Raw genomic sequence first — 27,916 nt, 5'->3', positions numbered from 1 at the left:
GAGTGTCAGCAGTGCTGAACAGAACTGGTTAGTTTCCTAGCCAGAAAGATCAAGTTCAAACTTCAGCCAGATGTTAGGGGGAAGTGAAAATCACCCTTTTCTCATAATACAATTGAATCTAATACAACTGGAACTACCTGGACTTCCCAATTCTCACTGGGTTAATGCTATGCTAACAAAGGGAGCACTGCAATTGTCACTGAGGGCTAACCTATACTTACCCATCAGCTGCGTTGTGGATCTTCCCAGGTTCGATTCTGCTGGGTGTGTGAAGAGGCTGCAAAATTGATCTCTCTGGGCTTGGCCATCAACCCCTGTACTCCACACTATTACGTGGAGCAAGGGACGTTGGCGCGAGCCTCAAGAGCCCTGGACTACACTAAGGCTGTGTCTACATAGGCACAAATCTTTGAAATAGCCATATTTCGAAGATTACTAATGAGGCGCTGAATTGCATATTCAGCGCCTCATTAGCATTAAAACACTTCCAGCCACAGCGCTTTGAAAAAGCCGCTTTTGAAAGCGCACGGCTTGGCTCGGCGCGGCTCCATGGGGGTCCTTTTCAAAAGGGCCCGCACCTTTCAAAATCCCCTTATTCCGATCAGTGAGCAGATTATCTCACTGCTGACAATCAGTCCCTCCTGGGAAAGTATGTTCTTGTAGCTCTACCAGGGGGTTGTCCGGTTTCTATGCTCTCCTCTCTGCTGCATCCCTTGCACTGGTTTCCCAACAGCCATCCCTCTGACCCCATTAAGTGCCTCCACCATCCTTCTAGCCCATGTACATGAGCAGCTGTTCTGCACAGCAGCCAAGCACTGCTCGCATGCAGCTTTTACAATTGCTATTTTTTGCAAGCAGCTGGACAGGAGAACTGCATCCTATGGATTTAGTACACGACTTAATCCCTATTCCACTCCTCACCTCAAAATGAGACTGGAGATGCTAGAAGAACTTACCAGCCCCTGCCTCATCTCATAAAAAATGCTCATGTCCCTACACAGACAGCAGGGGTTGGGAGAACATGGTGAGATTTAACCTAAAATGCAGAGAAACACTCAATTTTCGGTAGGTCTTGTCAAAGTCCCTGCTCTTACATGAAGTCAGTACAGAAAAAGGGCAGATACCCTAAGGGCTGATATAGTCACATTACACAGACGTGTAAGCCATTTTCTGCCTCTTACTGTTAATGAAAAAATCACCAGAATAATAGCAAAGGCTTATTTGTGACAACAAATTAGATGTTGTATGCCTGCACCTGTATGTATATATATCCTCCCCTCAAGTCCGAATTCTTCCATCAAATTAACAGGGTAGCTGGAGTCTTCTCAGTACTTCCAAGTGTCACAGCTGCTGATCAGCCAAACATCTAACAGCCAGGCAGAAGTTGAGTCCTATCAGGGCACGTAAGATCAAACTGTCAAATGAGACTTGCTTCTGAGAATCACATCTGGCTCCATCCCGAATGCAGCGGCTTTAAAAAATGAAATCTGGTCTTAAGCAATGATAACAGAGGGGCTTCACCTTTCATCAGAGGTTGTTAGCCAGAGGACAAGAGGTTCTGTTTACCACTCCCTTTCTCTCGATGTCCCTAGATACACTTTTAATAGCTGATCACAAGAGAGTACGCAGCAAACGAGGGAGTGACGTGAGTCTATGCTTGGTAATCTCTCTCACTGGCAAAAGTGGGAGGTTATTCTCTTGGAAAAATGTGGAAGAAAACTCCAACTATGAAAACAGAAAATACACACGAGAGGGAACACTACTGTACAGGAAGGAAGCGATCATAGAAAACAAAAACCACAAGGTGGGCAAACACAGTAACACCTGTGATCCCATGCCATTTTCCCCATTCCATGCCTTAAGCAAGTTTTCCAGTTCACTGCTTGCCTCCACTCTTCTCAGAGTTTGATTTTGAATTCTGTGGGCTGCACAGAGACAGAGGCCCCTGAAGATTTGAAGAGCGCCTTCAAAATGGTGTCAGGGTCCACCTCAGCTGGTGGATTTGAGGAGGCACCTGCACTTGACCGCCGTGGTTCTACTTCCTTCTTCACAGAAGGGGTATCACTTAATCGACTGCATGATAAAAAAATGGACACAGCAGTTAACCCCATATAACAATAAGTCTAGAGCAGCCTCACATGCTAGTTTCCCCTCCATGACATTGGGTATGGGGCTTAAGATATACTGTCAACTGCAGAGAGCTCTTGGTCTCAGCCTCCCATTCCTGAGCGCTAGGGATGCTATGGAAACAAACTAGAGCACACTCAACCCAGGTGGATGCAAAGAAAGCACGCTGCATTCCTGAGTAGCAGTCCTGGCACTGATGGGCTCTGGAGGGAGTCTCACCTTGTTTTCCTTGAGTGGAAAGGCAGCAGCTGCAATCCAGGGCTAGGTGCAGCTGAAGATGTATAGGTGAGAGTGGACGACAGAGGATTTTCTTGTGACAAAATTTACAATGGTAAAATTTCCTCATATATCTCAAACAGCTGGAAGGGACCTTGAGAGGTCATTAAGTCCAGTCCCCTGCGCTCACAGCAGGACTAGTACCCATCACCATCCCTGACGGGATTTTTTTTTTAAATCTAACCTGCCCCAGACCCTTGAAAGGCTCCCTCCAGGACTGAACTCACAGCCCTGGGTTTACAAGTTCAGTGCTCTAACCATTGAGCCATCCCGTCCCCCAAAATGGTAAAGATTTCCAATGATGAATTTCATGGGTATGTGTGTGTACGCACGCGCACGTGTGCATGAGCACCAACTGGAAGGGCCCTTGGGCGGTCATTGGTTCAGTCCCCTTTACTCACAGCAGGACCTGTCACCAGCTCTGTCAAATTTATTTATTTTTAATTTAACCTGCCCCAGATCCCAGATCCTTGAGAGGCCCCCTCAAGAGTGAACTCACAACTGTGGGTTTACAAGGCCAATCCTTTAACCACCGAGATATCTGTCCCCACCACAGGTTCCTCCTGCACCTCCCCAGGTCCTCCCCAAAACAGAGCCTGCAAATTTTGGCTCTTCTGCCCTCAGCACTTACAGCAAGATCGGCTGATCTGATGTGATGACATTCCCGTTCATGTGAAGGTTGCACTTCATTGGCTGTCCTGAAAAAAAAAAATACCAAATTTACTTTCCTCAGCAAGGCTAAACCCCAAAAGCATTGCACTAGGTACAGACAAAGGTGACCAGATGCAGGTAGAGGGAACGAGAGGAAGCCATTAGAGACAACAACTTCTCTTGTGAGTCATGGCAAAGTCAGAGTACTTGCAAGCAGCAGCAGAGCTACATAAGAGCTTAATGCAACTACAGCACTTCAGCATTGGGATAACAGCTGGCTGAGCAATTACAGAGCAGACCGCGGTGTTTTTCCAAAGAATCTTCAGTTCTGACCTGTTTGCATCTTCAGTGACACTACTCGCTAGGATAAATTTAAAAGCACCATCAATCCTTAAGCTCAAGGGCCAAGAGCAAGGGAATAACCACTAGAGGGTGTCAGCAACAAATTTCCATCTATAATAGTGTATTAGCTGAATAGCTGCATTTGTCAAAATTCATACAGGGACTGACAGTTTTGCAAACTCCTGATTTCAGAAATGGTTTGGATGTGCCTTGAGATCTTTGCAAATACAAGGGCTAATTATACTGCACAAGCAGGGACACTACACCTTCCTCTCAAGTCTTCAACATTGTCTGGGGTCAGAGACAAGACACTGGATTAGATGCACCAAGAGTTTTGTATGATGGGGAGAATTTTGTGTCAACTTCATGGGAAACCAGAGGCTACCTTTAAGACACACCTCTCCCGAGGGAACATATTTTGAAAACACTACTGATGGATAATCAAGATATTCAGCTACCTACATAAAACCTACACCACTGAAACCCAACTCCTTTGCCCAGCTCTCACTACATTCCCAGACCACCCTCTCTTTGGGCACCCTGAAAAGACTCTGAATCACCTTCTGAAATCTGCACCAAACCGGAAAGCCTTGATTGAGCCATGCACCCCTCTTTCAACTCCAGCCTAAGACTTACCATCTAAGCATCTGTTGTTGTATTTCTTATATGCTGTGATGGCATCTTCCTTCTTCACAAAGACCACCTCAGCTACTCCTGGGTGCACAAGACGGGCTCGCTTCAGAGCACCACATACACAGAACAGTTCCTGAGGACAGACAGCAAGTCACTGCTATGTTGGCCATCAGTGCCACATTACGGTTATTGCTTTTGTCGGATGGTCTTTCCATGGCTGGACCAGGCTTAGAAAGAGAGCACCCACATCCACAGCTGAGTAATTCACAACTCTGGGAGTGAAACAGCTAGCAGTCTAGAGGTACCTATTATGTTACAGGTCCTTGGTGTCTGATAGTACAGGTGGCACAGTAGATTCATTACCAACACTACCGCAGGATGAAGAATTCATGGTGACTTCAGTCACAGTACAAGAATTCATAGCACCGGTAATAACTGGAGTTAAACCCATTGACCCCTTTCTGTCTAACAGAAGGAGAGAAGGCAGCTTTTCCAAAGTGGGATTAAAAGGATTTCCATGTTTTCCGTTTCCAAAAAAGAACATGAATTAAAAGTCTAATGAGCCATGGTCAAGAGAGGGCCTGTGGTCAGTGCTCAGTAAGCCTCCCTTGCACTTCCAGTCCCTGTGTGCAAGTGCTGTGGAAGTTCTGGATGTGCAAGGAAGGTGGTAGGAGGGTGAGAACAATGCCAGGTATTCCCTGATATCAACTCCTCCAGCCAGTCAGAGCTGGTCTCAATGCACCCTGAAAGGGATTTTCTTCAGCATAAAAGTTAAGACGTGGAAAGTATGGAATTCTCAGGATCTTCCAAAATACCAAATGTTCACCCCTGCCACAACACTAAAAGTGGCTAGTGAAATCAAACCCACTGAAAGGGGTGGGGGAATGGGGCAGGAATTTTGGCCACACAGAGCTCAGCAATAAACAGCACTCACAACAATGTCTTCCTCTGTGACTCGGGGGTGCAGATTGTTCACAGTCATCTTTGTGCCCTCCAAAGGGCTGAATACGGGCTGCCAATACAAACAAGAGCATATCATATTCAGAAGGACAGAGCAAAACCTATCAGAGAAGACATTGTGGTAAAGAAAACATGAATAAACTAGAATAAACAGGGTCCCAGGGAAGACAGATGAGAGAAGGGAGAGAGAAAAACAATGAGATGCTAAGATAATACTAAACTCTATCAACTGACCTTTACAGATAAAGCCCCTCTTTCCTGCTGACAGGTCTCTGGAATAATTTTTCCAACCCAACCCCAAGTATGACAATTAGTTTAGTCCTGCACACGTAAACAGTCAGTCAGTGAAGCCTCAAATTCCACTGTTCCCTCAAGTCACGCCAGTTCTCAAGTAATCATCCGTTTCTTATTTTTTATCCTAGTAACATGCATGCCAGGACTTCTGGGCGACAGAAAATTCAACAAACGCATCAAGATGGGAAGCCCATATACATTCCCTCTTCTTCATGGTTAGCAATAAATGGAGATCCACACACAGATCCAGCTTTAAAGTGCCTGGAACTAATTTCTAGTCACCCAGATTGACTTGACCTTACAAATAACAAACTCCCTTGCTGAAAGTATGGGAAGGAGCTGATGAGACGAGTTGCCCACCCAGCCCATTTAGACAGATTTTAGATAGGGAAAGTTTCCACTAGCAGACAGACCCCTTTTCTTGTACTCACCTCAACAGGTGCTGGTTCTTTTGGTGGCTCCTCCTTGGTCACCAAGGTCCGGGACACGTTTGTCAGGGCTTTTGTCCGAATGGGAGAGGGAGGTGCTGGGGGGGCTGTATAGGTGTCATTCTGGACCACTTTGGTGAGGGGAACAGTCTTGGAAAGAGAGAACTTATTGCCACTGAGCCCAGCCTAAAAAAAAGGGGTGAATAACAACATCCCTGAAAGATGTAACCTTCTCAAGCAGAAATCCCTTTTTAAGCAGCAATGGCCAGGGAGAGTTACCAATACACACTGAGGCACTGCCACACCCTCACAGTCTCATGACTTTAGGAGCTACTGGAGACTCTCAGCAGCTCCACCCTTGGCTGAGGAAATCATCTGAAGTGCTCAGGAATACATTTTGCCCTAAAGACAGTTAGTCACCACACACATTGCAATGGTAAAGTCGCACTGCAGCGTAGTAAAGTTCAGTTAAGAATGATTTCCATTTTACAACACTGATGCTGAAGATCCCAAAGTACTTTACAAACTGCCTGCAGAGACCACTCATTCATTAAGATTCAGCTCTCTGTGGGATAAAATGTGTGGCTTGAAACAGCCTCCTAGTTCCTGTGTTTCTTCAGAAATACCACCTTAGTATCACAGGAAGAGATATGAAGAATAACATCTCCAGCTAGGGAGTTCAGGTCATCAGAATATAATGATCATGCTCGGAATGTGGCCAGGGTATTAAAACTAACATATCTACTCTGGCGAAACTAAAAGTATCCAGGAATTGTTAATGATCATAAGTGGCCAGCAGCTCAACTTTAAGTTTTAGTCAGATGCTGGTAATTCCAGGGGTTCAGAGGCCTTGATTCAGCACCAACTTAAGATGCACCAAACCAGGTTGTGTGCACAAGGACAGTGACCTCCTGTTTGCCTTCTCCATTCTCCCCCCACATGGTTGGTGCCTGTTGACAGGCAGCCAGCTGCAATTTTGCAATGCAAGAGGATCTCTTTTTGTAACTGCACAGTCTAGGGTCAGTGAGATGAACAAGCTTCCGCTACTTGCATGCTCAGGCACCAACGGGTTCAAGGAACTATTCCCCACAAGTGGAAAATAGCCAAAAGCCTACATGCAGGAATCTCCTGTCAGTGATGGTAAGCGGTCATTCTGGCTGCAAAAGGCTTATAAAACTGTATGGAGTCCAGAGGGGATGTCTTTGACCCACAGGGTAAAGCTTGAAGCACAGGCATGAAGGGAAGGGAGGGCAAACACATTCCAAGCGGATCATTTACATACTTTAAAAGGACATAAGGCCTGTCAAGCTGCAGCCCACGTGTCCTACCAGCCTGAGCATGGTGTGGTGGGGACTGCTGAGACACCCCCTTACCGCGTTGTGCAGGAAGCTGTTTGTGGTGGTGATTTTCATCTGTTTGCTAGGAAGGGGGGATACACTTTCATCATCATCTTCCATGTCATATAGGCCCTACAAACAAAGAGCAAGCAAAGATGTCTCACAACAAGTATGTGGTTTTACTTTAGAGGATGCCATATCCATCCCACTCTTCTCCCCTACTTTGGCCTTCTCAGGAATAGGTCTGTTCACTGTGAGAGGGAAGGCAGCAACAAGCCCTCATTGTGTCTTGCTTCTGTCCTCAAAACTCAGCGACAAAGACGTAAGATCAGACAAATCTGATTCAAAAAGCAAGTGAACATGAGAATGCCCTTGCACTGTGACAGCTTCCTCAAAGATGCCACAGCAAAGAGTTCTCCAGAAATACTAAAGCAACACATCCAGTTCTGAGTCCTGAGAAATTATATGGACTCAGGAACATCAGTGCAGGGAAGCCTTAGTGTCTGCTCCTCCGTAGCATCCTGCCAGCTACCAGCCTAATGCATATGTGAGTAACTTTTTGATAAGCAGATGGTTGCCAAATACACGTGAGCCCCAAATTCCTTTTGAATAGGCTTCTGCATTCTTCTTCACGCTACATGCCTGTCTGGCCCCAGAAAATATTGTACTAAGGAGTGACCATATTCTATTGCTGAATGAACAACTGATTTCCAAGCTTCATTGCACACTTTGACTTCTTACCCTCAGCACTGTGGGGGGCTCAAAATAAACAATTTCCTGCATTGCTGCCAATACTGTTTTTAAGGAGAAGCACAAATGCATATGCTCGTTCACAAAACAAAAAGCCACGGTGTATGTCCAAACAGCTTATAATTCACCTCAAAGACAACAATTCTGGGGGACACAGTTCACTAAGTGTGAGAATCCATGAGAGAAAAAAAATCTGCCAAAGAAGTGGCCCTGAGGAGGACACGGGTTCTGGCTGGAACACAGGAGACTGTTCCAAGCATATGGTGCTGTAACAAAAAGCATGAAACAACGAGAAGTCCTGTGGCACCTTCCAGACGAACAGATTTTTTGGAGCATTTTTTGCATTTCTTGTGCATCTGACAAAGCGGGTCTTTGTGCACGAAAGCTTATGCTCCAAAAAGAGAAGTTACTCACCTGTGTAGTAACGATGGTTCTCCGAGATGTGTCCCCGTGGGTGCTCCACTACTGTGGATGTACTTCACACATCTCGAAGAACCATCGTTACTACACAGGTGAGTAACTTCTCTTTCTTCTTCGAGTGGTCCCCGTGGGTGCTCCACAGTCGGTGTCGGGCTTGCCCCGGCGCCGCAGCTCGGAAATTCTTCAGCAGTCTCCGTTGGGTCGCGCATGAGCTGATGCGCGTTGGCTCTTCGCACGCTTACGGTCACGTGTGCGATCCGGTCCCCGCCAGTTCCTGATCAACCGCTCCGGACGCCCCTGAAAAACACACAAAAAGAGCTCCAAAGTGGGGAGGAACGGGTGGGTAGTGGAGCACCCACGGGGACACATCTCGAAGAACCATCGTTACTACACAGGTGAGTAACTTCTCTTTCTTCTTCGAGTGATCCCCATGGGTGCTCCACAGTAGGTGACTACCCAGCAGTAACCGCCCCCCCGAAAAAGGAGGTGGGTACCTGATTTATGCGCAGCTTGCCTGTGAAAGGACTGCTGTCAACAGGCATGTATCCTCATCAAGCATCCTATGCATGGCGTAGTGCTTGGCGAAGGTGTCATAGGAAGACCACGTCGCCGCTCTGCAGATATCTCTCAGCGCGATTCCCTTGAAGAAGGCCGTTGACGCCGCCATCGCCCTAGCAGAGTGGGCCCTTGGCGGAACTGGCAGAGGAGTCTTGCGAAGCTCGTAATACAGTCTTATGCAAGACACAATGTGATTTGAAATCCTCTGTGAAGATAGCGCTTCTCCTTTTGACCTGGGTGCAATGGACACCAGGAGTCTGTCCGTTTTCCGGAAGGGTTTAGTTCTATCGATGTAGAAGGCCAGTGCCCTTCTTACATCAAGTAAGTGCAACCGTGCCTCTTCTTTTGAGTTGTGAGGCTTAGGATAGAACGCGGGCAACACTATTGGTTCGTTAATATGAAAATCCGAAGAGACCTTCGGAATGAAGGCTGGGTGCAAAAGTAAGACCACCGCTTCTTTCGAAAATATCGTGCAGGGTGGTGTGGACATTATGGCCGCGAGCTCGCTCACTCTGCGAGCTGACGTGATTGCCAGGAGGAAAGTCGTTTTAATGGTGAGTAGTCGAAAGGGGACCATAGCCAATGGTTCAAAGGGCGGTCCCGAGAGGGTGCGTAAAACTAGGTCTAAACTCCATGACGGCAGTATTGGTTTCCGAGGGGGGTACAGATTTACCAACCCCTTTAGGAAACGCGAGACAACAGGATGGGCAAACGTGGTTGATCCATCCTCTTCATGCCGAAATGCTGATATAGCCGCCAGATGCACCTTTATAGAGGATAGAGAAAGTCCCTTTTGTCTGAGTTGTAGCAGATAGTCCAGAATCGTAGGTATGGTGGCGTCCTGGGGTGTTAACTGCCTGGAGGAGCACCAATTGGAAAAACGCAACCATTTGTGCTGATAAGTCTTTCTGGTAGAAGTCCTCCGACTACATTCAAGGACTTGTTGTACTCCCTCTGAGCATGTAGTCTCTAGGCGTTTAGCCATGGATTAACCATGCTTGTAGCCGAAGTCTCTTCGGGTGCGGGTGCAGTATTGACCCCCGAGCCTGAGTGAGACTGTCCTGTACTGTTGGCAGGGGAAATGGCCGATGCTGAGCCATGTGTAGGAGCAATGGGAACCACTGTTGCCGGTCCCAGGTTGGGACTATGAGTATCATGCGTGCTCTCTCCCTTCTGGCCTTCTCCAAGACCTTGTGTATAAGTGTCGTGGGAGGGAACGCATAAAGTAGAGGGCCCTTCCATGGGATCATGAAGGCGTCCCCCAAAGACCCCTGTCCCATGCCCGCTCTGGAGCAGTATTGGGGACATTTCTTGTTGTCCCGGCTGGCGAACAAATCGATTTGGGGAAAACCCCACCTGCGGAACACTTGGTGAAGTAGGTCTGAACGGATCTGCCACTCATGAGTGGGCGCAAAGTGTCTGCTGAGCTGGTCCGCCTTGACATTGTGGACACCCGGTAGGTATGAAGCCTTTATGGTTATATTGTTGGCAATGCACCAGTTCCACAGTCGGACCGCCTCCGCACAAAGCGTACGAGACCTGGCTCCCCCCTGCCGGTTTATATAAAACATGGTGGTGGTGTTGTCGGTATTCACGCCGACTATTTTTCCGCGCAGATAATTCTGAAAATGCCTGCATGCATTGAACACTGCTCTGAGTTCTAATACGTTTATGTGCAGTGTCTTCTCCGCGGGGGACCATAACCCTTGAGTGGTTTTGTTGTCCATGTGTGCCCCCCATCCTGTATGGGAGGCATCTGTTGTAATGAACACAGTAATTTGTGGTTGGCGGAAGGGCACCCCTGTTAGAAGATTCTTGGGGTTTTCCCACCATGTTAGCAACCTTCGTGTCTTTGTTGTAAGTGACACCCTCTTGCGAACGGTGTGGATTGAGGGTTTGTATACGGTTGCCAACCAATGCTGCAATCCTCGCATGTGCAGCCTGTCATTTTGCACCACAAACGTGGTGGTTGCCATATGCCCAAATAGTTGTAAGCACGTAAGAACTGGAACAGTGGGGCTGTACGTTAGTAGCTGTATGAGAGACTTGATGGCACGAAAACGAGCCTCGGGTAAATACACCCTTGACGTGACTGAGTCTATCCAAGCCCCTATAAACTCTATATTTTGCGTGGGGTCAGTCTTTGACTTTGAGAAGTTGATGATGAGGCCCAATGGGGTAAATGTGTTTGTGCTGATGTGTATCACCCGTAATACCTCTGCCCGGGAAGTTCCCTTTAGCAGGCAATCGTCCAGGTACAGGAAAATGAAAACGCCCTGTCTGTGTAGGTATGCTGACACCACCGCTAAGGTCTTGGTGAAGACTCTGGGCGCTGAAGAGAGGCTGAATGGAAGGACTCTGTACTGAAAATGATCTGTGCCAACAATGAACTGGAGGAAGCGCCTGTGGGCTGGATGAATTGCAATATGAAAATACGCATCCTGTAAGTCGAGGGCTGCAAACCAATCGCCGTCGTCTAGTGCCGTGATTATTGAAGCCATCATAGTCATCTTGAAGCGCTGTTTGCGTAGATACTGGTTTAGTGCGCGTAGATCCAAAATGGGCCTCCACCCTCCTGTCTTCTTTTCTGTCAGGAAGTACCTGGAGTAGAAACCTTTGCCTTGAAATTGCTCCGGTACTCTCTCCACCGCCCCTATGAATAGGAGGTGGTCCACCTCCCGCCTTAATTCCGGTAGGTGAGAGGGGTCTCTGAGGAGGGGTGCGGTGGGAGGATTTGGTGGAGGTAACAACTGGAAGGGGATCGTGTATCCCGTGTTCACAATCTCCAATACCCACTTGTCCGAAGTGATGCTTTTCCATTGTGGGTAAAATGGTTTGAGTCGGTGATGGAACATGTACTGAGATTGGCACTGAGATACGGTCTTGGCTTCGCGACCCTCGACATACCCGTCAAACCTGCTGCCTTGTACTTTGCCCTGCGGAGGCGTTGCCCTGCTGAGGTCGACGCCTAGGGCCCTTATAATGTGTTTGTTGATGACGTCCCTGATCATACCCCCGTTGAAATTGGGTACGCTGCTGTTGGTAACCATAACGGCGTTGTGGAGGATAAAACTTCTTCCTTCTGAACAGTGGGGTATATATTCCCAAAGTCCGAAGTGTCGCTCTGGAGTCTTTGCTCGAGTGTAGGACTGAGTCGGTTGATTCGGCAAACAATTTTATTTTGTCGAAGGGGAGGTCTGCAATTTTGACTTGTAAGTCCTTTGGAATGCCGGATGTGTGAAGCCATGACTCCCTCCGCATTACCACTGCAGTGGCTACGGCGCGGGCCACTGTGTCCGCCATATCCAATGCAATCTGGACGCCCGCTCGAGAAGCTGCATAGCCCTCTTGTACAATTGCCTTAAGAATCGGCCTTTTATCCTCCGGAAGGAAGTCCATGAGGGCAGTAAGCTTGGAGTAGTTGTCGAAATTGTGGTTCGACAAATGAGCGGCATAGTTGGCCATGCGGAGCAACAGAGTGGATGAGGAGTAGGCTTTTCTACCCAGGAGATCCAGCTTCTTTATATCCTTGTCCAGTCCCCCAGATCTGTACTGGGACGATTTGGACCTGTGTTGAGACGATTCAACCACTAGCGAGTTTGGCTGTGGATGACTAAAGAGAAATTCCATACCTTTCGCAGGGACGACGTACTTTTTGTCCTCCCTTTTGTTGGTAGGAGGAGTGGATGCCGGAGTTTGCCATATATTAGTGGCTGCCTCCATGATTGCATCGTCCAGAGGAATAGCTATTTTAGAAGAGGATGGAGGCCTGAGATTTTTAAGGAGTCTGTGGTGTTTCTCCTGCACCTCCGCCACTTGAATATCTTGGGATTGAGCTACTCTTTTGAACAGCTCCTGGAACTGTTTCAGGTCATCTGGGGGAGAAATGTCTCCAGGAACCACAGCCTCGTCTGGCGAGGATGAGGAGGCATCACTATGGTATTTCTCCTCCAATTCCTCTGGATCCTGGCTGTATTGGTGTGATTGTCTTTTTGAAACTTCGAGGTGGGGTTCAATGTCTTTAGACCCAGCCTCTGATTGGAGGACTTGTGGTGTTCCCCCAGGTGGGAGCTGTACACTGTGGCGTTGAGGGGGACTTGACGGAGATCCACAGTGAGACGTCGACCTCCTATGCTGACGCCCTGCATAATGATGGCGGTCGTAGCAACATGGACAGGGGCCCGGGACCATGACCCAAAGATGTAAGGGTGGTGCAGGGAATGTCGAGACCGTCGAGATGATACCGACGTATGGGGAGAGCCTCTGTGGGAATACTCATAGGGGTCTCTGCTAGATGATGGAGAGAAGCATGCAGCCCCTTGAGATGGACTCCGAAGAAAAGGAGGTGGACGTCTGTGGCAGGCTGAAGGTGTTGCTGCCCGTCGAATCTCCAGTGGTGATCGTGGTGACAGAGGCAGCGCAATTACCTCAGGGGAGGGGCTGCGGTGCCTGGTCTTTGTTTTAGCTTTTGCTCTCTCAGGTGGTCTTATCAGTGAGCTTGGTACCGTAGCAGGTGTCATGCTGATTTCCACTGCTCCCAGTGCCGTCGTTGCTGGTGCCGTCGTCCTCGATGCCGACGTCCTCGGAGCCGTCATTTCCGGTGCCTCTGGGGGAGCCTCACTCGGTGCCGCAGTAGACGGTGCTGGTCTGTCCAGTGCCTGCACGGCTCTCAGTGCCGTCTCCCCAGTAGCTGTAGGCCCTTGAGCGGTTACATGCGCCGCAGCTTTACCAGTTGCACTCATCCCGCTCCCAGAAGTAACGGGCAGGGATTGAGCAGGCGAAGCTCTTCTTTTCTTCTGCACAGAATGCGATCCTGAAGAGCCCTCCGCATGCGTTGTCTCTGATGAGGCAGGCTGAAGTGCTCTGTCAAACAGCAGCATCTTCAACCTCATTTCCCTATCTTTCCTAGCCCTATTAGTCCACTTGGAACAATGGGAGCACTTCTGGGGAACGTGTGTCTCCCTGAGGCACCGTATGCATCTGCTACGGCCATCCGAAGCAGGCATGGCCTCCCGGCAAGATTCACACTTCTTAAAGCCGGGGGATGACATTGTTAAAGCTCAACTCTGCGAGTCCTTAGGTGCTAAGAGCACACTTAGCAGCTATTAGATGGCGATAACAACTGTTGGCCTTTGGAGGCTTGACAAACAAAACTAGCGGGCCCGCCCGGAGGCGGCCGCTGCAGTCTTTAAGATAGTCTTTAACTTTTAAACGAACTGTAATCAGGTGACTAAACTATAACTATAGAACTGCTAACTATGAACTATTAAAACTATTAACACGAGAAATAAAATAAGATTTATCTGTCTCGGGCGTTGGAGCCGGAGAGGATTCCGTCTGCAGCCATTGGCGGTTGAGAAGGAACTGGCGGGGACCGGATCGCGCACGTGACTGTAAGCACGCGAAGAGCCGACGCGCATCGGTGCATGCGCGACCCGACAGAGACTGCTGAAGAATTTCCGAGCTGCGGCGCCGGGGCGAGCCCGACACCTACTGTGGAGCACCCCACGGGGACCACTCGAAGAATATCTGTTCATCTATAAGGTGCCACAGGACTTTGCATTGTTTTTGTGGATACAGACTAACAGGGCTACCCCTGACACTTGTCACCAAAGAAAGCACAAAGGCAAAGACTATAAGAAGAGGGACAGTTGGTGAAATGAGAGCATAAGTGATGGTAGAGATAGAGGTATAAGGCACATTGACAACGAGAAAGAAGGGAAATGGATGGAAAGAGAAAGTTGGTGAAGGGTTCAAGGAGTGCAGCAACGCTGCCAGAAGAAAGCAATATTCTAAATGGTGGCATTCTGCACAGATGGGAGTAAATTAATAGGTAAAGCAAAAGGAGACCAGAGAGAAGGTAATTGCATTAATCAAGGCAAGATATGGTCAAGACATGGAAAAAGTTTTACTGTAGCTATGAAAAGGAAAAAACAGATTTGGGAGACAATGTGAAGGAAATCCCAACAAGAAACAAGAGCCTGGTACAGAAGAAGAAAAAGGAACGAATCAAATGTGATGAGAATATTACAAGTCTGGCTGGTGTGGTGCTTAATGCTTTCAAATGCAAAGAGGGTAAAGAAAGTGACTGCACAGAGTGGTAGATGTCTCCCTCACTCCTTCAGAGGAAGTGTGCTTTGTTAAAGATCAGAGGAACTACCAGCCTAAATCAGAACACTGGTAAACCTACTCCAGCATCCTGTCTTATCAGGGCCCTGTACTCAGAATTTTTGAAGAAGCTGACCCACCCCCAGTAACCCACCCAGTTATTTAGGAACAAATCACTATCAGATGTAGCCTAGCAGGCTCAATGCAGGATTACATGGACCAACAGCATGATCCAGTGCAGTATTAGCAACGATTTTATAACAAGAGCTTGGAGGGGAGAGGTACAGGAGAGAAATCTGCGAAGAAATTTTAAAACTCAGACATCACCCTATGTTCCTAGAACTGTCATCTACAATAGCTACAATATAAAAGGCTCCTTTTATTTGATGTCTCCTCCTCCTACCTTCTTCAGAACACACAAAGTCAAGCTGTGAAAGACCTTTCAGACTCCCTCCCTTTCCAAGACACAGGAACCCAGAATAAAATGAAACGTGCTCATGTCCTTCAGGAAAACACATAACAAGTGGATAGCACCAGTACTATCAATGACTAAACTCACCTGTCTCTGTGTGTGGTTGTTCACTACATTGATCCTCATCCCTGCAGGATGAGAGTGCCCTGGGGCTGCAGCCTTCTGCTGTGGTATCAGAGGAAAGAAGAAACAAAGTATTAATACCAGAATCTGCCATTCCCCATTTCAAAGCAGGGCAGCTATTTGTTCCTTACAAGCATACAGAACCAAGACTCATGCCCCTGCTCTCCTACACGTCATGGCAAGACATGATAGGACACAGAAACAAAGCCTTGATTTGAAGACACAGATGATAGAGAATAATACAGAATCTTTTTTTTTTTTTTGCAGTGGGTGTGTAGTATGAGACACCAGTCCAAAACAACAAAGGAAGTAAGAGCCAAGGCTTAAGTAGAGAATTTGTAATTGCCAATTATGCAAGATCTGGCTCAAAACCAATGGGAAATGAATTTAAAAACTGCCGGGCTAAGGTCAGACTTTGTATGTACAAACATTAAATACAGCTAAGTGACAGGATCTGCATATTGCCCTTCTTCGGTGGCCTGGGACACAATGCATATAACCGTACTCATATGGCACAGAAGCCTACATCCCGGGACCAAATAATTCAAAGTTCAGTTCTATATCAAGTGTTCAGTTCTACATCTATAGAAGCATGAACATATCCCTGCTCTGGTATGAAGTTTTGGTTGGACTGAATGCTGCACAAGGTAGTACAGCCAGCACTTTCAGCAGTCTGACCACTTATCCTGTGCGACTGAAATACACTCAGAGCCTGCAACTTCACCATTCAATAACTGAAGGTTCCTTCCCTGGACTATTTGGTCTCCTAAGAATTTAGCTACCATCTTTGAGAGTAGTCTGGAACTTTTCCAGGACAGTGGGGATAACAGTAGCATGGGACCTTATAATTATCACAACCAGTCAGAGCCTCAGTTTTGCATTTCTTTCTAGATGGCAGCATCTCCAACAGTACAGGGCCCTCTAGCTCCACCCTCTAAAACTGATTCAGATTCAGCGAGAATGACTTTCCTTGTACACCAGGCATGTCCAACCCGCGGCCCTGGACAGCTAGTAATGCGGCCCCACAAGATCGTAAACTTTTAACTTTATTATGTGATTTATATACATTAACTATATTATATATTTTATATGCAGCCCAAGACAATTCCTCTTCACTCAATGCGACTCAGGCAAGCCAAAGGGTTGGACACCCATGTTGTACACCATCACCACTTTCTGCAGCACTCTGAGATATCTTTGGAAGCCTCTCATTCAGGTAACGATTATCTTCCATTCATTTCTGAGAACTGACAAGAATGCACCCTTGACAGAATCAAGGCAGTTTAGTTTGTGGGTTGTGAGCAGGAGCATTTGCAAACAGCTACAGATTCTGGCAGAACCTGTGAAGAATCTTAGATCTCATGTTATTCAGTAAAGCTGTGGTCTTAGTTATGTGATTACAGCTTCAGTTTTAACTCTACTATGCACTATTCCTTAATGTAAATACCAGATAATTCTGTAGGACTACAGGAGCCAATCAAAAATATCAGTAATACCATTATAGTGGACAAAGTCTTCAGGAACCATTTATATCTTACAGCATGCACTGCAAGAGTCCAGTGCATCATAGCCAAGAGCTCTGTACACATCCCTATACTTTAACTGTCAAGAACTGGTGTGTCAATTATTTGAATAATCAAAGATTATGACAAGCTTTACTGTACTGTGATTAAGGCATCACACTGCCACGTGAGAGAGCCAACTTCTCTTCTTTGTTTCAGTCTCTCACATTCCCATGCTGGCAAGAACTGGGAACTCTGAAGAGATGCAATTTCTCTAGTCTTTCTGAGGAAAGAGCATGTTAAGGTGTTCTGAAACAAAACCTATACATGAAGAAAGAGCTACATCAGAGGGTTCCAACAAGTTTTATTCAAGTCTCCCAAATTCCAGGGGGAAATAGCTTTTCCTAGCTGGCATGGCAAGCAGTTAAGAAGAATGGTCAGGAAAGAGATTCAGCAAAAGGCCGAGATAGCTGTGGTGCTTGTCCTACGGAACAGGACAGTTTAGCAGAAAGAAGGGGTCAGGGTCTGGTTTTAAGTTTTTGTTATCCATGAGGTGGTTATCTGCTCTCCCCGGTCCCTTTCCTTTCAGCTAACCCACATCCTCTCATCTCTTACAAGGACATCTGGATATACCCATTGCACTCCAGTGCACATGTAATTCATTAGGGAGGCTGGCAGCTGGTAAGTAGCACTGGGACCCAGCAAAGTTAGTTGAGACTCAACTTACCTAAGGGCAGTCGCAGATTACCATGCAGGCTCACAGGACAACATTCCTGTAAGCGGAGTGCTTGGGCAGCCACCCAGGAGAGACTGAGGTGCTGCACAGCTGATTGGCAGAGTGCCCACAGCCAGCAGTGGGTTCTTCTATGGGTGGTGCACATCCACATATGCTTTGGTGCACAGAAACAATTTCTTTCACCCAGAAATGGAAAAAAATTAGGGGGAACACTGCCCAGGATCTCTGAAGGAACAACTCTGGCCATGCCCCCTGCTGCTCCTCTCCCTCCAGAGTCCTGCCACCCTCCTTCCTCTTCTCTTAGACCCTGTCCCCAGACAGGCTGGCAGCCAGATCCTGGTAAACATATTCCCTCCCTCTGCACAGTATAGGGCCTGCCCAGCACCTTTTAGCAAAATTGGGCACCTGTCCCATTTGCTCTTGCCAAGTGATCATCAGTTGGCAGGAACAAATGGGACAAATACCCAGTTTCCCCAAAAAACTCAGGGCAAGGCTTAGAAATGGAACTGTCCCAGCCTAAATGGGATGTCTGGACACCCTAAGCTGTAGTAAGAGCCATCCAGGGAGCCTGGGCAGCCCTGGATCCTTCACTAGCTCTGGATGAGGGGTCAGGGCTCCCCATAACAGCCTGGGGCCAAAGTGGGTGGCCCCCCAAATGTTCTTTGTGCCCAGGGCCCCAATAAATCTTCATCTGTCTCTGCCTGCAGGTGTTGGGAAGACCGTACCAATGGCAAGGCAGTACAGTCAGAGTTCAGTGAGCTGTGGAAAGATGGCTTGTCAATCAGTTGGTTAAACTGAAACTGGGACAAAACTTGAGTTGTACTGTGTAACTAGACTCCTCTCTGAAAACCAGAATGGTTCCCGCTAAACAAGTCATCATCACTTGGGCTGGAAAAAGGCTGAAACAGAAGAGCAGAAGATGGACGTGAAGTTCTGTTTGAAGCCCAAAAATGTAGATCTCTGTTACAAATGCAAACAACTGCATATTCTAACTTGTTGAATTTTATTCTTGTGGACTGCCGCTTCCAAGTGACAGAACATCCACTCACGCTGTCCAAACGGGTGTTGTGCTACGAAGACCAGCAGTGTAAGTGTGAATGAGGATATTTTACATTTTCCTCAGATTTTTTTCTGGGAACAGTGGGGGTGCTTCGTACATCTCAATGCCACTACGTCAGTCTGTCTGAAAACTCAGAATGCTGCCTTAATCATATGTAGATCGTTTTACTGGCAACTAAAGGATCGGAATTGCCTTTTTTTTACATGTAAGATCAGATTTTGCAGAAAATAACTCTAAATACCAAAAATCCACAGACACCACAAAAACAGGCATGCATGTGCCAGTGTCTGGGTTAAAATTCCTTACCATGGTTCTCTCAGACCTCCACTGCAATCATTTGAATTAATCTGTCCAACCATTATTAGTGTAACTAGCCTACGATAGTACAGCCAATAGGGATGGAGTGACAGGACAGCAGTAACCACCTACCTGAATAGTTTTGGTGATTTTCATGGCTGGGGTTACGCTCCCCACAGCTGGACTTACAACTGCAGCAGTAGGAGCACTCCTTTTCAAGCTGATCTTCTCTCTGGCATCCATCACTTTGGTCACCTTTTCAGCAGCTACGTTCTGCTGCTTGCGGGAATTCAGCATTTCACGGGCATCCTGCACTTTCCCTTTGATTTTGAACCGAGCATCTTTCTGAAGCAGTTTCTCCCGAGCATCTTTTACCCCTAGTTTGTGTCGGGCATCAGTAAGGCCAATCTTTTGCCGGGCATCAAATGTCCGCTGAAAGCTGATGGTTGGTGTTGGTCTACTTAGAAGAGTTTGCTGGATTCCAATTCGAGATCTAATGCCTCCAAATACTGGCCTGCTGTTCAGTCTGGAAAAATAAATTTTGGACTGATAAAGTGGGTGATAACATTATTGGAAACATAACTGCACATGCAAACAAAACCCAGTATTCTAACACCAAACCCCACGTATGCACATGTATATACAGAACAGCAGCAGAGTGATAGTCCAATAGCCTACTTAATCTACAGTGCCTGGGTGCTTTACAAGATAAACATATATATATTTAAAATGCAAAAGGATGAGATTTTTAACAATGGGGATTCCTAAATTCATGCTTAAGCATCTATAAATGCTGACCATACAGCAGCTACCATCAAAGCTTTTATGATTTCAAGGGCTGCCTGTTTTGGGGAACCATGTAAGGACCAAAAGGACAGAAACAGCTTTCTATGCCTTTGGGTTCAACTTGACTTTCGACAACTTCTTTGTAACACATTTTGCCTGGTAGAAAGAAAACAAAGTTAACCTGTATTGAAGTCTTCTCAAGAAATCCCATGAGACAGACACACGTCACATTTTCTGGAAGTGCATGACCCTCAAATATTAGAATGCTGAAATGGCTTCTGCGATTCTCACTTCAACTCACCCACTTCTAGTATTCACATCTGAGCAAAATTATACAAGCTGCTATTTACTTAACGCTGGTGAAATCAGTTGAGATTCTCTGTATCAAAGATCATATTAAGCCAGTGTCTCCAAGAGAGCACAGATTAAAAATAAAGCAGGTGGCGTAAAGACTGACACTTTTCTGTAAAGCAGCGCTGACCAATAAGAATTCAAAGATTGCCAAACTTGTGATTGTCATCTGTCCATATTTGCCACACTATACAAAACCTGATAAAGCCAGGCACTCCTCTAAATAAATGCCCTCCCCCTCCGCCAGAGCCAGCCCCCCCATTCTAATTCAATGCCAGCAACTCGTTGGGGCCGCCACCGGGCCTGCCATATGTTTCTTACACCAAGTGGTGGGGTGCATGCACAGAGCAGGCAGACAGCACTCCCTGCGTGCGGCTCTTAGAAGGAGCTGCATTTAAAGGCTCAAAGAGCTGCAGTTTGGTCACCCCTGTATGTGCCACAACGCAGTGTTCTCCTCACCACATGTGGCTGGTGGTGAATGTGTTGGACACCCCGTGTAAAGAATCACTCCTGTAGTATAACAGAATGATACTCAAAAGATAGGAAAACCCAATAACCGCATGACTCCATCTAACTCTGTTTCTACAGTAACAGAGAGCTGTGTTAGTCTGTATTCTATCCGAACAAACCAGCGGTCACGTAGCACTTTAAAGACTAACAAAATAATTCGGTGATGAGCTTTTGTGGGACAGACCCACTTCTTCAGATCTGCAGCCCTGCCAGAGCAGACTCAATATAGAAAGCACAAAGGTCCAAAGTTATCAAGGTTGACAGATCAGAAAAATTATCATCATTGTTGGCAAATCAGATAGAAGAACAAGAGGGAGCATTTTGGGGTGGGGGGAATAGGTGTTAGATCAAACATCAATGTATGTACAAGTGTCCTTGTAATCGGTCAGGTAATTGCTGTCCCTGTTTAAATCATGTGTTAATGTGTCAAATCTGAATATGAATGTTAGTTCTGTCCATTCTCTCTGTATATGCTTGTTAAAGTCTCTTTTCTGCAGAACACAAACTCTCAGGTCTTTAACAGAATGGCCCACTCCATTAAAGTGCTGGCTGACAGTGCAGATACACATCAAAACAAAAAAGCAGCAAAGTAGCACTTAGATACATCTTTGTTTAAACTATCTTCTCACTGGAATTTTTAAGTATTGTACCATGTCATTTTATGTATCATTCTATTAAGCCCTGTTATATAGACATTTAGTTATATTTTGTAGAACAGTTCCTAGAAGTAGGTAAGGTAAAGAAAAAACCTCTCTGTACCCTCTATTTTTGGATTGCTTAACTGATTGCCCTTTTGAGTGAATGAGGTGTGAATGGAAAGGCGTGGGAGACAAGTATCTCCAGGTACTTGCAAGGGTTGGAGAAGGTAGATCCAAGACCAATGAGAAGAACAATGGAACCTGTGAAGTGGGCCCATTAAAATACTGGATATATGGATGCCTTGGGAGTCACAAGCATGTGCCTGCCTCTGGAAGCACCACCCAGACGAAGATGCTAAATGCATATTCATAAAATCGTTCTTCCAGATTATGCATATGCATGAGATGGCTAACTGGTGTCAACCTGCATAAGAGAGAGGACACTATAAATGGAAAGCATTTTGCACAGGGACCCCGGGTTTTGTCTTGTCAGCAATGGAGCACTGATCCCGATCAGAAGAAGCCCAGCTCCATCCCTCCATCACCTGGCCAGTTCAGTTAGGGGGAGCAACTATTGGTAACAGCAACAAGATGGGGGGGGAGAGAGTGTGTGTGTGTGTACACTATATCATATGCATACAATAAGTGTTGATTGCTATACGTATATTACCAATAAACGTGGTGTTTTGCCTTTTCCCCTGAAAAGATCCCATGTAGTGCTTCTCAGTACAACAACAGGCTTGTGTATTTGGAGGCTTTTAATGTCTTCTCTATGTCCATTCATTCTTTGGATTCTGGAGATACCAATCACCGGACCTATCCATGTTAATTACAAAATCACGGGCACATTCTCCTATTCCTCAACTAACATCATACATGCCATCATACGCCAGCAATGCCCACATGCTTTGTATATAGGACAGAGTGCAAACACTCTTCAACAAAGAATGAATGGACATAAAACAGACATCAAAAACTTCCAAATACACAAACCTGTCAGCCAGCACTTCAATGGAGTGGGTCATTCTGTTAATGACCTGAAAGTTTGTGCTCTGCATAAAAGAGACTTTAACAGACATCTGCAGAGAGAATGTTCAGAACTAAAACCCATATTCAATGTTGACTAGTAACAGAGAGAAAGCCGTGCTACTCTATATACTATCAAAACAAAAAAGCAGTAAAGTAGCACTTTAAAGACTAACAAAATAATTAATTAGGTGAGCTTTCGTGGAACAGACCCACTTCTTCAGACCATAGCCACACCAGAACAGACTCAATATTTAAGGCACAGAGAACCAAAAACAGTAATCAAGGTTGATACATCAGAAAAAAAATGATCAAGGTGAGCCAATCAGAGAGTAAAGGGGCGGTGGGGGGGGGGGGGGCAGACTCAAGAACATGATTAAGCCAAGTATGCAAAAAAGCCCCTATAATGGCCCAAAAAATTCGCATCCTGGTTCAAACCACGTGTTAATGTATCGAATTTGAATATAAAAGAGAGTTCAGCAGCATCTCTCCAAAGTAATGTGAAAATTCCTCTTCAGTACAATGCAAACTCTTAAGTCATTAACAGAATGGCCCACTCCATTAAAATGACGGCTGACCGGTTTGTGGATCAGGAGTGTTTTTATGTCTGTTTTGTGCCCATTACCTCTTTGTCTAAGAGAGTTTGAAGTCTGTCCAGTTCTTGTCTCCCCTCCCCCGCCCCTCTACTCTCTGATTTGCTCACCTTGATCATTCTTTTTCTGATGTGTCAACCTTGATTACTGTTTTTGGTTCTCTGTGTCTTAAATATTGAGTCTGTTCTGGTATGGCTATGGTCTGAAGAAGTGGGTCTGTCCCACGAAAGCTCACCTAATAAATTATTTTGTTAGTCTTTAAAGTGCTACTTTACTGCTTTTTTGTTTTGATTCATATTCAAATTTGACACATTAACATGTGGTTTGAACAGGGACAGCAATTACCTGACCCATTACAAGGACTCTTTTACATACTTTGATGTTTGATCTAACACCTACTTCCATACCCCCCACCCGCTCTTCTATCTGATATGCTAGCAATGATAACAATTTTTCTGATTTGTCAACATTGATAACAATTTTCAGACCTCTGTGCTTTAATATTGAGTCTGTTCTGGTATGGCTGTAGATCTGAAGAAGTGGGTCTGTCCCAAGAAAGCTCATCACCTAATAAATTTTTGTTAGTCTTTAAAGTGCTACCTGACTGCTTTTTTTGTTTTAACTCTGTTCCTGTTATTAAAAATTCTATTTAACAATTTAATTGGTGCAAGTAAAATAAGACTTATCACTTTCATAATGTCTGAGTAGGCAAGCAAATTTTATGCCTAAGCATTTGAATTTTCAAGAAAATCTTGCAAGGTTGTATTACTACACAGAAATATATAATGACACAAATTTATTCTGCTTGCCAAATGCTTAATAAGCGAAATTAGCTAGATCAGAGAGCTTACAATTTACCTCGCTCACTATGAACAAGAAATAGACAAAGCACAAATATTCAAGTAAGTGATGCTCTTGATAGATCAGTGCTGTAGATTGCTCAGCAGAAAAATGTGTAAGGATTCTTGTTAAGAGTTCTGAAAGAGCAAGGAAGTGGTTGGTGTAATAAACAGCTTAGGACTGTTCCAAACATGCAGGAAAGCAGGAACAAAGGGACAACACAAAGGCTTGGCAAGACCAGGTTTTACAAATGCGTTAAAATGGGCTCAGGGTCCATTCGTAAATGCTTAGGGCCTGTCACAACCCAGTAAATAGTCTGGGGTGGAGGTCCTGGGGTGGTTTCACTCAGATTCTGCATTGGGTTTAAGAGTGGGAGGTTGGGTCCTGCCCAACACAAAACCCCACTGTGGCAGCTCCTGTGCTGTGACTGGCTGGATTTGGCTCTCCGCTCAGGTTCGGTCCTGCCCCTTTGGCCTGGCCTGAATGATTTTGGGACCCCAGAGACTGCAATGTCTGGAACAGGAAGGTGAGCCCAGCCAGTCAGGTGGAACAGGAGTCAGAGGAGCTGCCATGTGACCCTTTAAAACTTTATGGTGACCCAAATTTGAGTGCTAATCCCCAGGCTAAGAAATGCTGCATTAGTCAGTCTCCCCAGGCTAAAACCATGGGGATAAACTGGATTGCTCAAGAAGAGAATCATGGACAGGGGCTTTTGCAGCATCAAGAGGAAAGACAAAAGCTGCCATAAAAGATTGCTGGGCAGGAGAATCAAGAAGGCACAGGATGTCTGGTTCCCAAAGAACAATGGAAGTTTAAAGTCCTGTAAGTAAAGCAGAGTGCGCTGGGGTGGCTGCAGGGCAAAGCTGCAGTAGTGACTGAATCCTTTAATCACAGCCAGCGTGTACTTGCTGATGTCTTCATGCTTAACCTGATCTGCTCTAGTGTTGGCTCAGGCCAGGTCTACACTATGGGAAAAAAATCGATTTAAGATATGCAACTTCAGCTAACAGCTGTGTCTACACTATGAGACAAATTCCAATTCAAATCAGCTAGCTTGATATTACCACGTGACTATCTTCACTGTAAATACCATAAGCTCGATTTCAGGAACACTAATATCGATATCACAATATCATCAGTATCTGATGAGTGTAGCGTTAAGTTCTAATTCAAAAGTTCAAATAAAGGCCAGTGTGGAAGTGCCATGTGTTAAAACTGAATTTATTAGCCTCCAGAGGTGTCCTGTATGTAACCCACAATGCCCCTTACTGCTTTCCTCTGGCCGCTGCTCTCCATTTAACAGGAAGACCGTGAATTTCCAAAAGCAGGAGCAGCAAGCCTTTGGCTGTGGGCTCATGTTTCTATGAGAGTCTGAGCAGTGTCTTTCTTCCTTCACTATTAGCACTGTGAGTGCATCTACCCATTACAAACAGACTCTGCAAGGAGTTTGTGCCTCTGTCTCTACACTTATTTTTTTCTGCACCACCTGGTGCCAGCCACTGCCCTGCCGCACCACATGGCAGCAAGGTTGTGCTGGGGGTTGTGCTTGCATAGGATGGCAAGAAATTTCTTCTCAGTGGTTTACATTTGTGCACGAACTTCCCTCCCTCCCTGACAGGTGCCACGCAGTTGAGGTCTTTCCCATGCTCAGCCACATCACGTGGGTAGCCCCCGACCCAATAAAAGGACGTGCCTGCTGTTCGGTGCTGACCATGCTGCCAGACAGCACCATGTCCTAGCTTGCATGCAGTTAGGGCTCTAAGGGTAGCACAGAATTTCAGGAGCTTGCAGCTGCCAGGGGAAGTCTCCCCCAGTGGCTAAGATATTCAAGGAGAGTAATTTAACTGGCTTCCCACTGAAACTCCACCCCCACCCCCTAGCAAAGGACCAGTGGGGTTTGCTGCTGCCAGGGGGAACGCTCCTCCAGTAAGATACGTGGGGGCTTCCTGCTGCCAGGGTGAAGTCTCCCATGGTGGTTAAGACAGTTGGGTGGACTACTTCAACATTTCAACCGGCTCTGCAGCCACAGACCACAGCCCCCTCCCCCAGCCCACCAAAAATATTTTCGGGGGCCTGCTGTCCATTGCAGACACCTGCTGCTTTGATATTTCTGTTATAAAATCTTGTTCCCAACATTTCCTATCTGGCTTCATGCTTTGATTCCCCAAAAACACAGAGTGGAGGGCCACTTGAGATTTCTGTTTCCCTGATGGGTTTAGTGTATGAGATTTCCCTGCCACCCCCTGTGTTAGCAATGTCTGTGTAGTGAAGAGGGAAGACAAAGACCTTTTTTCCTAGACTTTTCTATCCCCATTTTCTTTGACAATGCAGTCTGGGTCCCTGTGTTAGTTTCAGGGATCAGATGCAATCATGGGAGGGTGGACACTCAGCGGATGGCCAGTTGAGAACACAGCCTGTCCACAGAAGACCTACTGTGCACTGGAAAGCCAAAGACCCTGCCCTCAGCAACTCTCTTTTTCTCAGAAAACTTTCCTATCGTTTCTTTCTTCAGGCTTTTCAGGGTCCCTGTATTATTTTCAGGGATCAGATGCAATCACAGGAGGGGAAACATTAAGTGGATGGCCAGTTGAGAATTCAGCTACAGAAGAAAGAGATTTCCGTAAAATTTTTTGCCATCTCTGTGGATGCCCTACTTTTCCTTCCTTTGACAGGAAAAGTGGACCTTTACTTAACACAGAAGGGGAATGAGGAAAATGCAACGTGGGAAGATGATGTCAAAGACCAGCTAGCACAACCAGAATGCTATGGGGATGAGGAAACTGCGGGTTAGGTTCCCACAATACACTGCTGCAACAGTCAATGTTTGCCAATTGAGTGTGGCAGCAGTAAGTTGACGTTGAGGAGCACGTGGGGAAGTGAGGATAGTCAAAACCGAATATATAAATTCCAGAGTTACAAAATCTATATTAATAAATTTGATTTTATCTCATAGTGTGGAAGCAGCCCATGAATTGCGAGCTGGAGTTGATGTATCCTAAATCTATCTTTCCTTCCATCGCCCCCACAGCAGGCAGTCGATGGGAGAAACTTTCCCCTAGATTTCCCATACTCCTTGTGGTACCAGAACTGATGGAGAATCCCCAATCATTCGAGTTAGTGCAGCTCCAACAGGCATGCTAACTCCAACCACAGAAGATCCACTGGCCTCAAATGCCCATTCAGTGTGGATGTGTCCTGAGAAGCAGGAGCTCGGGGGAGGCGGAGCAGTGGATTCAGCCCCTGGAACAGGAGGGGGATAAAGCCCTCAGGGCCTGGCAGTGGGGGCTGGCCAGGCGGAAAGCCGAGGTGGGCCCTAGCACAGCGCAGGGCATCCCACGCGCCCACGGCACAGCCAGACCACAGCCCCCACGGGACAGACGGGAGCAGCGCGGGGGGGGGGCGGGGCGCACCTCGGGGGCCGGCGAAGAAGCCGCACCTCCCCCCACCCGGCCCCAAGCTGCTCCCCTCCGGAACGCTCCATCCTCCACCCCCACGGAGCTGACTGATAACAAGACCAGCCAATTAGCATCAAGATCAGTGTACAGACTCCTGCAACTCCGCCAATGGGAAGTCGGGGGCGTGAGGAGGAGGCGGGTGCAGCTGGAAGAGGGCCCGAACCCCGGTGATGCTGGGGCCGGTGAGTCCCCGCCGGTGAGGTCCCGCCCCCTCCCCGCGGCCCAAGCCCGCCGGCCGCTCACCTGCCCTTCACAGTCACACCGCGCTTCCGGATGAGCTCGTCCAGGGACAGGTCCGCCATCTTGTCGCGGGGCCCGGAGACAAGACGCAGCGAGCGCAGCCCGGACATGAGCCCAACTGCTTCCGCTCCCAGCCCCGCGCGACTACGGCGCTACGCGCGCGACCCCTCTCGGGAGCGCGCTGCCAGCAGAGAGGGAGAGGCGTCCGTCTCCCACAATCCTATGCTGCCGTACAACGCTTATTTACATACGCCGCAACGGTTCATTTGGCCGCTTTCTACTCCCGTAATAACGCTCACGCTGAGGAGAGATGGGCTGGAAGCGTGAGGATGGTGTGAGTCGGCGGTCTGGTCTGATTCTGAGCCGCACGTTCACTGTCGGGTTGCTCACCCTGACTGCTAAA

At 46.9% G+C, this 27,916-nt stretch overlaps 1 protein-coding gene across 2 annotated transcripts; it reads right to left on the bottom strand.

The window, feature by feature from the left end:
• Nucleotides 1-1,702: 1,702 nt before the first annotated feature.
• Nucleotides 1,703-27,660, bottom strand: POLDIP3 (DNA polymerase delta interacting protein 3). Of its 2 annotated transcripts, none has more exons than XM_075010307.1 (9): nt 27,517-27,660; nt 19,207-19,600; nt 15,444-15,521; nt 7,085-7,180; nt 5,715-5,897; nt 4,964-5,041; nt 4,033-4,162; nt 3,035-3,101; nt 1,703-2,073 (listed from the first exon to the last, which is right to left on the bottom strand). In XM_075010307.1, exons 1-9 carry the CDS (start codon nt 27,621-27,623, stop codon nt 1,899-1,901), a joined length of 1,308 nt encoding a protein of 435 aa, XP_074866408.1. In that variant the 5' UTR covers nt 27,624-27,660; the 3' UTR covers nt 1,703-1,898. The 2 variants fall into 2 exon arrangements, with proteins under 2 accessions (XP_074866408.1, XP_074866419.1); XM_075010318.1 differs by having other exon boundaries at nt 15,444-15,518.
• Between the last annotated feature and the right edge of the window lie 256 nt (nt 27,661-27,916).

This window comes from Carettochelys insculpta, chromosome 1 (genome assembly GCF_033958435.1).
Source record: "Carettochelys insculpta isolate YL-2023 chromosome 1, ASM3395843v1, whole genome shotgun sequence".
NCBI lineage: Eukaryota > Metazoa > Chordata > Testudines > Carettochelyidae > Carettochelys > Carettochelys insculpta.
The sequence above is the reverse complement of the archived record's forward strand: the minus strand, read 5'-3'. Positions and strand labels throughout refer to the sequence as shown.